The sequence below is a fragment of the Pteronotus mesoamericanus genome, unplaced genomic scaffold, assembly GCF_021234165.1.
Source record: "Pteronotus mesoamericanus isolate MK-2021 breed Mesoamerican mustached bat unplaced genomic scaffold, CSHL_Meso_final contig_347, whole genome shotgun sequence".
NCBI classification, from domain to species: Eukaryota; Metazoa; Chordata; class Mammalia; order Chiroptera; family Mormoopidae; genus Pteronotus; species Pteronotus mesoamericanus.
The window spans coordinates 14,045,035-14,060,320 of record NW_026555137.1 but is presented as its reverse complement, the minus strand read 5'-3'; the positions used below and the strand labels follow the sequence as shown (position 1 = coordinate 14,060,320).

At 37.0% G+C, this 15,286-nt stretch overlaps 1 protein-coding gene across 8 annotated transcripts in view; it reads right to left on the bottom strand.

The window, feature by feature from the left end:
- CEP170 (centrosomal protein 170) overlaps positions 1-15,286 on the bottom strand; it is a 99,160-nt gene that overhangs the window by 57,293 nt on the left and 26,581 nt on the right. For all 8 annotated transcript variants that reach the window (XM_054576694.1, XM_054576697.1, XM_054576698.1 and 5 more), the window contains exons 3-4: positions 14,317-14,406; positions 7,805-7,883 (exon numbers count right to left, since the gene is read on the bottom strand). In XM_054576694.1, the coding sequence (XP_054432669.1) occupies positions 7,805-7,883; positions 14,317-14,406 (169 nt within the window). The remainder of the gene's footprint in view (positions 1-7,804; positions 7,884-14,316; positions 14,407-15,286) is intronic.

The following is a 15,286-nucleotide window of genomic DNA, read 5'->3' as shown; positions in this document are numbered from 1 at the left end:
TAAACTGTGCTCGCGTATACAAAAATTTTCCTTTTTAAATACCAAAGAAAATCTTGAAATCTAGCATGTAATTCTACACTTAGGTAACGATGGCCTTCAAACAAACCCTTGGATCAATAATCAGAACACAAAAGACATTTTCAGTTCAATAATATCACTACAAAGAAGAAAAAGCACCTGCATCAAATTATATTCATAGGTAATCACAAAAATGTAAAAGGAAGTAGCTCATCAGTGATTACCCATCAGTAAATCCTGAAGGAATGAGATGACTCAGACTCTACCAGCACTGATAAAAATAAAGTTCATGTTTGAAAATGCAAAAGAAAGGCTATAATTAGGGTCTTTACACCAACCACAGCCGCCTCTTTGCCCCGTGAACTGCAATCAGGGTCGGCTTTCATTATCAAACAACTGATTCTATACAGATTAGACCCTAGTGCTGGATATAATGAATGCTTTCACTATTACGCCAAAAAAGAACAATGCCTCTGTATATTAAAAAGATCTCCCACTAAACAGTGGAGATCACATTTCCCACCATTGCTTAACCCTATAATGAAAGGACTTTTATAACCATGTACTAAATTTGATTCTTTACCAACGCAGAGCACCCATGACTTCAAGGGTAGAAAGCTGTAATTACTGTGATTACTTGGGGTCGGGGGAGACTTCTTATGCATAAGGAGCAGTACACTTGTAAAAGAATATTTAACCTATATTTCTACTCATTAAAATAATAAAAAGTAAGAATTTGGGGGGGAATTTTAAAGAGCTTTGGGGGAATATACTCTTCAATTCCATTAACCTGGCTTCCTATTCCATAGTTAATGAACTTGAGGATTAGAAGGGCAGAACCCAAAGACAATATTATCTACTCAACTGATCTGGTCTGGGACTTCCCTATCACTTTACATTGCTTCCGACAGCTGTGAAATATTAAAAATTTCCTTTTTTGTTATGAACATATGCTGGTACATATTATGCAAGTGTATATTTCATTACTAAGTATATTTAATGAAAAATAAAAGTCTACCCCCAAGAAACTTATGAACAGCTAGAAAAAACTTGTAACATTCTCACATTTTCAATGGAAAACAGAGTCTTTTAAAAACTGAAAGCCATTTCTATGTTTTCAATGGGAAACACAAATGGTTTTAGCTGGCTGTGAGGTTTTGTGGCACTGGCAGCCAACTCCTGGGCAAGCTTGAAGCCGATTCCCCAGGGCTAGTCTGGGGTGTCATCTTTGGACTGAGGCTCTTTTTTTTTTTTATTCTTGTTCAAGTACAGTTGTCTCAATTTTCCTGCAACCACTTTCCCCCGCCCCACCCACCCCCACCTCCCATCCTCAATCCTTCCCCACTTTGGCTTTGTCCGTGGGTCCTAACTGAGACAGGCCATGAACTTTACCTACCGAAATGTTCCTGCCAGTGGAACTACCAAAGAACTCAAGAATCTTCTTGTTTAGTTGCTGAATTTACCTGAGAACTCTGATATGCCTATATGATTCTGAGGCTGCCCTAGGCCCGAGCTTACCATCTTTCTAGTGGTAGAGACCTAGGTGATTGCCTTTAACTCTCTAATGAAGAAAAATGACAGACTAACGTACAATTATTCATATGTCAATGAGTTACAAAATATACAACACAGTATTATTTACTATAGTAGTATGTCAATTATATCTGAATATATAAAAATCCAAAAAAACTTACAAAAGTTTAAATTCTTGCTTATTAAAAATCATATTATTTATAGGCTATTTCTCTGTTTCTTTACATTAAGACTATGATTGTTATTCTAAGTTATTACTATGCGCAATTTATTCAGGAAATGTTTATCTAAAAATGGCATCATGGGAACTCATCTACATACTATACCATCCTTTATCTTAATGACAATTAAGGCTAAAAAGAAAGCAAAATTTTAAATTGTTTCAGTTATTCCTAGAGATCTGGCCTTAAAGCATGAGGTATCAGATACCTTTGTGAACACATCTTTCAAAAACTGTTTTAAAAATTAATTCATTACGTTGTTTCACTGGGGAAATATCAATCGCAGAAGAAATGAAAAAAATTTTTTTTGAATTTTTTAAATATTGCATAATGAGATTTTGTTACTTGGGATAAGATTTCCAATGTTTCAGAAAGTGCTATATTCTCAAACAACTGAGATGAGTATTAATATTTCCCTAAAAACTATGATATATTACTAAAATATATGACACATATGGTTTTGAAGATACTGATGAGAATATTTGAATATAATTATTTTATACAATGAAAGAATGGAAAGAAAGTACTTTTTGTAAATGTATGTATGTCATTTTAAAATATATTCATAAGAAGTTTATTCTTAAAAATTCACCTTAAAGTTAGCCAAATCTTTTCTTTTTGAGTCTTCTCATTTGGAAAATAAGAAATTTCCCTTATTTGATGATATCTGATAATGAAATATACAATTATATTACATTAGATTCCACACTGTACTAAGATCCTAGGAAATGTCAAAGGTTTAAAAAAAGTTATGGCAGAAAACTTTTCAAGGGGAGAATTTTAATCTATTAGCTTAATTTTATCTGTATCTTCAGAAAAATATGTCATTTTATTTTAGCAGATGAATGTCCTGTCCAACTTACAAGAAGACCTTGTTCGATAGGAACACAGTGTTTAAACAACTGAGTTTCACTTTTTTTCTGTGGCTTTATTCTTTTATCAAATAGCTCATCTCAATTTCTTTCTTTCCTGCTCTGAAAATGTCCTTGAGTTTTAAAATTTGAAAAGTGTGCTCTTGTCTTGTGGATATCAATCACATTAATCAGGAAAAATCTTAACTTCTTCCGAAAGAGGAATAAATTTTTAATTATGCTTATCTCCCTCTCGATCATCTTGGCAGCCACCGTCTCCACTGCCAAGCCAACGGTGTCCCACGTGCAGATAAATCACGATCACTACCCCAGACAGCGACCCTAAGCTGTGACAATGATTTTTACTATGTTTCTATTACAATAACTCAGTCATTGGGTGAGCACTACGGCAGGACATGTTCTCTTAAACATAGAACATGTAATTATATATATAATAAAATATCTTATAAAATTGCGTATGACTGGGATGATCAGGAGTGAGAATTAAGGTGTGTTACGTGATGTTTAAATTATTTTCAGCTAAGGACAGAAGCCATACCGGACTCCGAGTTTCCTCCCAAGTCACCAGAGGTTCCTCTTAGCCCTTTATCCTGGTACTAGTTCCTCATCTCTCCCACCTCTTCACCATGGAACATAACATTTGTCAAGTCTTTGCACTTCTTACCAATCTATATTCAATTCCCTGGTGATCTCACTCAGACTCAAAGTTTTAAATATTATTTATACAATGAAAATTCTCAAATTTCTGTTTCTCCGTTATACCTCTCCCTTGGATTCCACCTGTATGTCCAAAATGCCCCATCTCAAATTGTCAGGCTTCATCCAACCAACATGGAATAAAAGGAACCAGATTTACTCTCCTATTTTAAAATAACAAAAACGTGGACAAAATATATGATTAGTTTCCAAGACAATGAACAGCAGTGAACAGAAGAAGTGATTCCTGAATGAAGGGAAACAAATCAAGGTGAGTCCAGGCACTACCCTGGCTCACTACATAAGAGTCACACTGTCATGGGTCACGCTGCAAACGGGAGTAATCCTGGCAGACGCCCTGGAGGAACTGGGTTGAGCACGGGGTGACCAAGGTGACTAGAGTTCAAGGGACTGAAGAGAAGAGGAGCTGTCAGAGAGAGAATTCCAGACATTGTCAAAGGGTCTCGCTCAAGTGTGCCGCTGGGGTCTGATCAGCACATCCGCGGGAGAGCGGCTGCCGTGGGCTGGGGGCAAGAGCCAGGGAAGGAACGAAAAGTAACAGTGCTTCCGTGCTCGCACGGAGCCAGGCGTAGCGTCTGCTCCCAACAGCCCAGCTGGAAACCTCATGAATCGTGAGTCACTGCACAAAGCACAGGTCTGTCCATTGTTTCTGTAAAGGGCCAGAAATTAAATAATGTAGGCTTCTTGGGGAAACAGGATCTCTACTGCAACTACTCAGCTCTGCTCGGGGAGTGCAAAAGCAGCCGAAGGAATATGTAAATAAGTGGGTGTGGCTGTGTTTCTGTACAACTTTATTTACAAGTGCAGGCCGAGGCTGTGCAGACCCCTACAAGTAGTGGGAACTAATTAGCTCAGGCTAATCTTAGAAGCCTAACAAATCTTACCAGCAAGGCCCAAAGTGATTAAACTATTTCCAAGTAACCTCTGCCTCGGATCAAAGCTCAAAAATATTGATAGAGATACAAAAATATGCATGCACTACTCAATGGGTAAAATGCACAATGTCTGCCATCCAATCAAAAATTAATACGCATGCAAAAATCAATCGAAACTGATGCAGAACTGACATAGATATCAACAAAGGTATTAAAAGTTATCATAACTATAGTCCTATGTTAGAAAAGTTAAGTAGAGACTTGGAAGATACGAAAAACAAAATCCAAACTGAACTTCTAGAGATGAAAGCTATACAGGTTAGATATCACCTAAGAAAAGATTAATAAACTTAAAGGTATAGCAATAATAACAATCCAAATTGAAACACAAAGAGAACAGGTAATTAAAAAATAAACAGAGCATTAAGTAAGATGGGAGATGGTTTCAAGTAGCCTAATTTAATATACACTTAATTGAAGTCCTTGAAGGAAGAAAAGGAGGACAGAAAAATGCTATTTGAAAAAATAATGGTGGAAAAATTTTCTACATTTGATTAGAACTCCAAACCTGCAGATTCAAGAAGCCCAACAAACCCAAAGAACAAAAGCACGCACAACACCCAGGGACCTCATAATCAAATGACTCAAAATCATGGATAAAGGGAAATAATACAAGCGAGAATACCATGGAGCAACATCTTTAACGTGTGGAGAGAAAGAAATATCACCTAGGATTGCAAACCCAGCAACAGTAACTTTCAGTAGCTGAGGTGAAATGCTTCCCCAGACAGCGCGAAGAACTCATCACCAGCGAAACTACACTACAAGAAATGTTAGGCACAAAGAAAATGATACTGGATGAAAATATGAATATAAAAATGAAGCACGTGAGAAAAAGTAGCTACATGGGTTTAAGGTGTGGGTACAATGGGCATAACAATACAAACTTTTTCTTATCATTTAAATGTCTTTAAAAGATAACGGACTTTTTATTAATAACAATGGAGCTATGCACGTTCTGGCCTCCCCTAGTTCTGGCCTCCCCTAGCCTCCTCTGAGGGCTCCAACCAGGCTCCCTCGTCATGCTCTTCCTTAAACATTACAAACAGGATCTGCTTCCAGCCCTGCGGCCTTCCCTCTGCTCTCGGGCTGAAAAGGGATTTCTCCAGACTCCCTGGGGCCAGCTCCTTCACTTTCTCCACCTCTCTGCTCCCACACTGGCTTCTCAGTGAGGTCTTCATGAATATCCTTTTTAAAATTGTAATTGGCACCCATCATCACTAGTTCTCTGTATCCTCCATTCAGTTTTTCTCCATAAAACGTCTCACCCCCTCTATCGCCCTTTTGAGTGCATGATGTCAGTTCTCACCAACCCCATTAGAGCGTGAGCGCCAGGAGAGCGGAGGCTGCGGTCTGTTTGGTTCACTACTGTATCCCGGGACCATGGGGACGGACTCTGCCTGGCACAGAAGGGACATTTAATTTAAAAAAAAACAAAACACAACAAACTTTGAAATGAATGAATCTCAGCTTGCTTCGCTGCTATATTTTTGGCCACTTGGAGATTTATGAGCTCTTTTTGAAGTTTATCCTCATTATTGCAGCATTTTACTATCCCTCATGAGTTGACAGTCGTTTCTTAAACTTGGATATTTAACTACTGGCATCCCCAAATATTTAATTACTCTAGTAGAGAAAATATTTTTGGCAGATACATTTTATTTCTTAGTTCTAGTCCCGATTTATGGTAAAATGTTTTTTCTATTGCTGTAGCATTTTAATTAAATAGTTTTCCACTCCAAGGTATAACAATTTGTACATTGGCTAACTATTATGCTTAATTTCAATATAAAGTACTTCAGTTTGGCATAGCTACATACAGAACAAGTAAAAGTGATATATAATTTATTTTGTAAAATTTCATCCTATATAATAAAATTTCTGCCTCTGTTAACAGCCTAATGTTCATTTATAGCAAGTGTTCAAAACTCATTGGCAATATGAGATGCTATTTTAAAAAGATAAAGTCACCTGAGACTAACTTGAGGATTTAGGTGCAAGTTCTGGCTCAACACTGACTTCCAATCCTCAAAAGGTCTTTTGGAACAAACCAGTTCCCCTGGCAATTGGGGAGACACATTATAAGCTGTATATACCGTAAGAAGGAAATGGTAGTTCACCGTTAAGTAATCATTATACAACCTGTAAGCCATGAGTTATATCACAATAGTCTCTTCTTAATTTAAAAGTTGAAGTAAACTTTATAGAGTTCTACTGAAACCCAAATTTCCTACTATTTTCTCATGTTTTGAAATAACCGGTGCCAAATGGATTAAGGGGGTACTTAAACACGAAGTACATCTGCATTTGTTTTTCGATAAAACATTATGCTGGTGGAAAATGAACCATGAATCAAGTTTTTAGGGCTAATTCTTACTTTTTATGTGATACATATCTTAAAAAGGATTTAAAATACACAACTTAAAAGTATTAATATTTAATGGCTCCATTCACATGTTCCTTTGGCTCTACAATTATAAAGGTTATGTGATGGGCTATAAAACTATTTTTTCATAAAGTTTTAAGTTGAACATAAAATAAAAACTAGTTATGCTCTAAGAACAATTTTAAAATGTTAGTACATTTACTTTATCTAAGTATCAGTTCTACTGATCTGAGACTACATTATCTCTACTAGTGATAAAAATCCATCCAGGTAGCCAATATGTTTAATACATTCCTTAATCTCAAACTCTAGATAAATGTAGTAGTAATTAAAAAAATTAAAATTCAAGAAGTATTTTAAGCATACTGTGGAATATCTGAAATTTAAATATATGTTAAGTCCTTTTTGTAAGCTCTTTGTCTTGTATAGGTGGAAATGGTTTTATTCTTCTTCAATCAATCACGTCGCTTCTCTTCAGTACTGATTCTTTGCCTTACCATGGGGAGTCAACCAGTCACGTCCCTGTTTAGTTCTTAGAATCCTATTTTTAAACAGACGATTTGTAAATATAAAGTGCATAATGTACTTAATAAGGCAGCATGGGTCACAGGATACACAGGATATTAAAAATTTTGAATTAAATAGGCAAAGAGATGAAATAAATAAAATAGAATAAAAGTAGGAGGGAAGGAAAGGCAGGTTTAAATTATTACATTCCTCCTGGGAGGTTGATCTGTGCCATTATCAACGCCCCCCCCACCAGCCCCCAAATATCTCTGGGCTGAGCTAGTATTAAACACTTCCCTGGCCTCTTCCCAGTTCCAGTCTTTGATATCCAAATTACATATGCATTAGCACTGCAGGGAGACCTTCTGCTAAAAATATACATTGGGGGTAGGGGGAGAGGCTGAGTCCACCACTTTTCCAGGATTATTTTTAGGAACAGGCATTATAACAAAATAATATATATATTATTTTTAAACATGCATTTTAGTATGGGAAGACACAGTGACTTCTAGCGTGCCTGTATTGTGAATATTTATGTCTCAAGAAATGTTAATCTACACTGGAGCAAAGAATTTTGAATAAATTTAATAAATGCACAAAATCATATAAGGATATCATATCCAAATCTCAGCTTATCTTCAAGTTTCAAGGTGATGTAAGTCTGTTCTGGAATCCTTACATCATTCACAAAAGTCTACAAGGAAGAAAAACAAGGTGTTAGGTAACATATGAAGTATTAACTGTTGCATTTCAGACAAGCAAATCCTCTAAACGGATACTTAGAAGTACATATCATATGGTGGCTAAGACAGTCCGTGTGTCATAAAATGTGTCATGCATCTTATGCGCTGATAAAATATTCCACACTAAGCCCTTCATCTCTGTCACTGGTAACACACAGAGAGCCAGGCCGCGGTCCCTCTAAGGCCTGCCGCGTTGCCAAGACAGATGTAGGCACTGAAAATACTGCCAAGAAAACCTCCTAATCTGAAGCTGGCAAACTGTAAAGGATGCTTAACTCTCGATATCATCAGGATGTACTGAACTCGATTTTAGCTTTTTCAGACAATTCTAATTATTTCTGAGAGTTGCTATTTCATTACCTTTGTCGTCAGAGTTTTTCAAAAGAACAAGAAAATTTACTTTAAAAAAAATTGAATAAAACTCATTCTATTTTACAATTGTGATGATTCCTTTAGACCCTTTTATGAAATTTTACATTTTTTTGGTACTTTTTTAAAAAGCACATTTCAAGAGCTCAACAGCCACATGGGGCTAGTGGCCACTGTCCTGAAAAGCACAGACACAGCAGGATGATGCAATCGTGAAATAAGTCATCATTTATTGCACCAACCTTCAGTGTTCTTACTGCACTGCCCAAACTATTACACCATCTTTCCAAGAAAATATAAAAGACATCTGGAGACACTATCTGTCTTTTTTTTGTTTGTTTAGCTATCAACTGAGAATTCAGAATTTACTCATTGGGTTGATGAACACCCACTACAATATACAGATGATGTATTATAGGATTGTATACCTGACATCTATATAATTTTGTTAACAGATGTCACCCCAATAAATGCAATTAGAAAAGCAAAAATAATTTTTTTCATTTAATTTCCATAAAGGAAAGGAGAAGAGAACAGACAGATATTTCACAATTATAAGGTGAAGTCAAAAAGACAGCATCACTCCAGGCTCTAATAACAAGTGATAAAACTGATAATAATGTAAGTAACATATCAAGACCATGAGTCTTCAGATGAAGATAATCCTAAAATGAATTTTCTCTAATGTAAGAATTTCTCTAACTCGAGACAGAGTATGTTTCAAAGACAAAAAAAAAAGTACGGTATTTTTCATCCAGTTAGCCATTCAATACGAAGAATCACATAATGTTTTTCAACAAAAACCTAACTGAAACAATTATGTATTTTTAAAAAACTTATTGAGTGAATTCTTTCTCAATTTTTGGTGCTTTTGTTCCAACACTTATTCGGTTTAGTTTGTAAGTACTAAACAAATGCTCAAGGAAGATATTTATATAAAGGTTAGGTCACAAGCATCAGAAAATTTAAAAAATCCAGTCAAGAGTGTTTTAAACACCTAACGGTTTAGGTTAGATTTTGTTGAAAAACACTGCATGATTCTTTTAACTGTTGCTTATAAATCTAAAAATAAGAAATGTCTTGCAATTGTGGAAGAAAATGGTCATCCTTTTAATAAAATATTAAGCTGTCACATATCCATTTTGACAATGCAAGAGCAAGAAGAACTAGAAAGAATGATGAGATACCAGCTAGAGACGCACTTGAAATCTGAATCCGAAATTCGACATTTATAAAATGAATATATCCCAGAAGAATGCATGACAAATGATGAGCAGTTAGTGGAATTTAAAGAACATAAACAATTTTATGTATTATATACCTTTTAAAACCAGAAAAAATGCTATAAAAATTTGAGTTTGTCATGCTTAATGTTTTATTAAAATTTCACATTTTTCATTATCTTTTTATGCTTACATCTATAAGTTATTTGTAAAAAAAGTCAAAGGGTCCACAAGACACACAGTAAATAGTGATTATTTCTGGCATAATAGAAGTTAAAGACCTACAATTTGCTAGATTTATAGAACATATAATGAGGTTATAGTTAATTGCGCAGGATGCACACATCATATAAAATACACAACAAGATTTTCTTTGATAAGTTGAAACTTGGTCATATGTCACAGATACTAGTTTCTATATCTACAAAAAAAATTAGAAGTTGTGATCTTTATATCGAGCACAGATAACTTGGAGACACTGAAATACTGCTAAACTTAATATGGTTAATTTATGAGTAATCCCAAATCGCATGCATCCAACATGCTTCATAAAAAGGTCAAAATATTAATATAACGAAAACTCAAAAGCTTCAGGCATTTAAAACTCTAATTTCAGGGTCATTTCCAAAATAAAGTATTTTAGAGTGTTTTAAAACTTATACCTTCAGTTTACCAAAATAATCTATATAGAATTACAAGACAAAAAAAAAATGCTGAGATAAATGATAGAAAAGAGAAAAGAAAATATTAATTCACTAATGTGTAGTATGCAGAAGATAAACAATTAGGTACACTGTGTAAGAGGAATGTCACAGTTCCGAGTCAATTTTATTTAAAACTATCTCAATCTAAAACACCATATTTATTCAAAATGCCTAAGATGATCTATAAGATCCATTTTAAAGCTTAAGATTGCTCAACTCTCCTAAATATTAAGTACCTATTGCGTGTTTAACACATGGACTAGGTACTTTCAGAGATCAACAAACATAATTTTAACATGTGCCCTTTATGACAGAAATACTCCCTAAGGTCTAAAAAGACTTAGGAAATATGAACCATACGCAAAGTTCCAGCTCACAAAAAAGCAAGTAAAAGCAGCTGTGGGAAAAGAGTTTCCCGAAGGTCTGAAACTGCAAAAGGAGGAGAGAAAATTTCAAAGAGTAGCACATGCAGAAAATCATTTCATTGAAGAATTATAAAGCCTTTTAATAAATTAAATATGGAAAGAAAAAGAGGTTTTGTTTCTTATGTGTTGTTTGATCTGACCTCTACCTGAAGGCAGGACAGACAGGACAGCGGGCCACAGAGAGCAAAGTGACAGTCGAGATGTCCAGGCGCAGAAGAGGGACTGCGGAACCCGAGTCAGGCGTCTGAACTACAGACGTCAAGTCCTGTCCTCGTCAAGGAAGCCTGGGAGCCCAGCCCAGGCCCCAAACTCCCCCACGCAAACCCCTAACCTCACAGAAGCAAACTCAGCTAGATAGGCTCCTATTTGACTTACAGACAAGCTAAGTTACATCATTGATAGTATGAAATCTTAAAAACAGCCATGTAATATATCAGTTCTCCTGGAAATCTGAACGGAGTGCCTGGGAGCACCGCCACTGCAGTCACATCGCCAGTGACAAGCGTCCTCTTCTTCCCAGACCACTCGCCTGTGTCTTCCACGTTCCGTGCCACGCTGATCCCGCTGGCAGGCGCTCCAGTGTGGAAGAGGGTTGCAGCAGCGGCTGGAACGCAGGCGGCTCAGGGGGCAGCCTGGCGACAACAGGCGGGGCTGGAACGCACGCCAGCGGGACCGCAGGGTCTGCCGCCGTCAGCGGGCACGTGCTCCCGCGGCAGGGAGAACGCGAGGCCAGGAAGGGCCCGCAGGGACACAAGCCTCGGCGGCCCGCAGGGAAAGGGCTCCCAGCGCCAGCTGCGGATCCCGGGGCTGCTCCCAGGCAATGCAACCTCCTTCCCGGGACCAATGGCGTCGAGTTTAGGTCTAGGTCTCTTGGGGAGTGTATTTTAGGGTAAAATAAAAGAAACAAGGAGTGGAAGTGGTCCCAGGTAGAGTTATTTAAAACTGAGTTTAGTTTTAAAAAAAAAACCACAACAGTGCATTTGTGGAAAAGTATATAGATTTTACAGGGTGCTAAACTTGTTTTAACCGCTTTTCTTACCATAAGGGTGATGAACACTTATGAACGCTTACCATTAAAAACATTTTAATTATTAACTTATCTATAGCTTCACAACAGTCTGAGAGGACTACCAGTTTACTATTTCTATTTTTAAAAAATTGAGGAACAGAGTAATTAAGGAACCTGTCTAAGGCTACGCCACTTGTACAATTTCAAAGCTGAGCTCATAACCACTGCATGTATCCCCTTACTTCTGAAATTACTACTTGTAACCTGATGCTCAAGTCTCTAGAATTATATGAATATTAAGAGTAAGTAGGCTGTGAACAATAGTCTACACATTCTCTCATGAATAAAATGCATGATAGTTGTTGTTGTTCTCAGACTTTGGCAAATTTCCTAGGCTGTCATTTGGCTAATAGTACATTTATCATTTGTGTAATGCTTTGAAGTTCTGTAACAGGCGCATACCCATATGTACTGTCAAATTTAATCCTTTTAATGCTACAGAGAGGGAATTCTTGTTTCACTGTTTTAAAGAGGAAGCAAGGTAACTAAACGTTGCATTAAGTAATTAAAACTCAGAAACTTTAACTCATTACATTTTTCATACAACATTGGGAAGCAATATGAGTATGAGGAAACTGAAAGGAATTCAGAGAGATTAAGTGGTTTGTCCCAGATCGAGATTCAAATTCCGGTTCTGATTTCAAGTTCAAAATGCAGATGTTGCTCTCTGTTGAGTTACTGTATCCCATAAAATTATTCAACATGCTCAAATTATGAGAAAGGTCAGCCCAGAGTAACTTAGAAGTCAACATTTAACCTGATTTTTCAATCAACACTAAGTAATTTTTCTATATGGTCATAATCTCTTACAAATTACATGTGGCGTAATTCTCACTTATTATTTTCCAAGGTAATAACGTAAGGACACCTTTGAACAGCCCGGTGGTCAAGATCAAACTCTCTGATCTTAAAAACAGAATGTAACATTGTTAAAATGCTCTACATATAGAAGTAGATTAAAAGCTTCCTCTGTAAAGTTCCTCATATAGAAGATTATTTCAGTTCCTTTCAAAGAAGATTTAGTGGGTTCCTGCACCATGGAGAGCCCGGAGCTAGTCGCTATAAAAGCAAAGGACACAGGAACAGTTCAAGGGCTCTAATGGGGCGCAGCAACAGACTGCAAAAGTAGGCTTCACACAGGCTGAGAACCAAGCACCCCAAGACACAGAGGTGTAGAGAAGTCATTCTGCACACAGGACCTGGAAGGAAAACTGCTCGCTTCCTTCTATGTCTCACGTTAAAACAGTGCCTACCTAGTCTGCCTATCTCTTTCTACCTTAATCCATTCCCAATGTTAACAGCCTCAGCTAGTTACCCTTCCTAAATATTTTTTCTTTCCTTCCTTTGTGAAAAAGTGGAATATGGGTTTTACTTTTAAAAATAAGCCTGAATTTTATAAATGACAAGGCGGATGGGAGAAGTACCAGGCTGCAGGAACTCAAACAAATCCTTTGGAGGAGACAGGGTAGCATGAACAGCCGTTTTGGAGGCGTGGCAGAGGAAGAGCACTGAGCCGGCACCTGGAATGGATGATGCTGGCTGAGCCATTTCAGTTCAAACCTGGGGAAGGCAGGCTTCATTCTCTGTGCCACGGGAAACAAAGGCTTGAGTAAAACCAACAGAAAAGTATGTCTACAAAAGTTACCTCAAAGAATAAACATAAAAGTCCTTCAATAGCAGGCCAGTTCGGAACCAGAAAAAATGTTTTACTGAATTTGCCAATTTTCTGCATATGTTTTTGCATGTAATGTTTAATGTATGTTTGGAAAAGCAGAAGCAGTTAGAAGCAGTTGGGATACATTTAGTTTCTGTTACATTTGTGTTAAGATATTCAACAGCACAAATATGAACAATACTCTATTTGCTTATGTTAGCAGAGCCATAAGGAAATTGAGAAAAAATAAGATAAATTATTCAGTACTTCATCTTTCTCTTATTCTGTGGCTAGTTATGTTCTGCTGATGAATTAGGAAAAAAATTCACTGCAATAACAAAAGTATCTTTAAATTAGGAATCCAAAGCAACAATGATGAACACTGGTGTTTAGATCATATTTGTCCAGGTAAATGGGTGTGTTTCACTTCTTTCTACTCTAGAATAGGAGATCCTAAGTCCTCTACCATCTAGCACCAAACCACACTTCCGCCTTTATTTTCTAAAGTTAACCCACACTTCTCTGTCTCCCAAGAATGCTCTTTTGTATTCTCAGTGCCATGGCGGTTGATTGCTTTCCCACATATAAATTCAAGCCATTCGGTGGGGTCACGCTTTCGTCTCTCCTCCTTAAAGAAGACTTTCTTAAACATCACAGCTGATAACCAACAACCTTCTGAACTCTTGTATTTACTTCCTGGACAGCTTCTTGGGAACATGGGCTCATTTCATACTCTATTGTATGGCCCCCAAAGTGCCATGTACATAGTAAGTATTTAAAAGTAAAATGCAAGCAAAAGTAAAGGAAATAGAATAGAATAGAATAGAATAGAACAGAACAGAATACAATACAATACAAATAGGAAATGTAATCCGATTAGTCTTCATACAACTTTAAGCAAATAATCAAATAAGACAAGAAAAATAAATACTTAACATACCCCATTCAGGCTGCCCAAGTCTTTGACCAAATGTTCATCCGCAGAAGCATCGTAATTGATTACTGCATGCTGCTTATCCACGCTACGAGACTGAAAGGCATGTGTTAAAGTTAATAAATATAAGGAAATACCGGAATAGATAACAAGCACAAAAATTTCTGGCTAGATACTTCAATTATGTTAATAGGTTAGTAGATGAAGATAGGAAAGTATCAAAGTAGAAGTGCATTAAATTATACTTCAACTGTGTTACTATACAGCGCAAACTTGGCATCGCTCTCCAAAGAGGAAAGCGGCCATAATTTTAAGACACTCTTTCCTACCAAATTCACACATTCCACTTTTGAGAGAATTTAAATCAGCTGGCTTTGTTGAATGTATGAATATTTTGTTATAATTTAAAACTGTAATATGGAAATCGTGCAAATTATAATTTTATAATGTTTTATGTATATTGTAAAAAAAAGTACCCTACAGAATTTTCTTCTTTTAATACTGAAAACTACAATATAAATTGTACAAGAAAGGCTAAAGATTTAGTGAAAAGAGACACAGTGTGCCACGTTCCTGAATAAAATTTTCCTTTCTTCAAATGTGGATTCTCAATGGGAATCCATGAAAGAACTGAGAAGAGAGAAAGCCTAGGGTGCATGGCGCCCCACTATGGAGGTGGGAGAGACCAGTGCCCCGCGAATGGTGAGGCTCCCCAGTCTGGCCGTTAGGAGGGGCACCATCCCCGGCTGCAACATCGCCGGGAACAGGGAACCCCAGTCCTCACATGGGTGCGCTGATCAGTACTCAATGCATGCTCGCTAAGGACCCTCTCTCTGCCAAGCTCTTTCTCTGGGCAGCTCTTTCTTCTCCGACCGGGGGACCCATGTCAGGCTCCTTGGACTCTCAGCTTCCATTTGTAACTTTCCTTATCTCCATGTAAGAGGAGCCTTACCCTTCAAGCTCCTAAACAGCCATT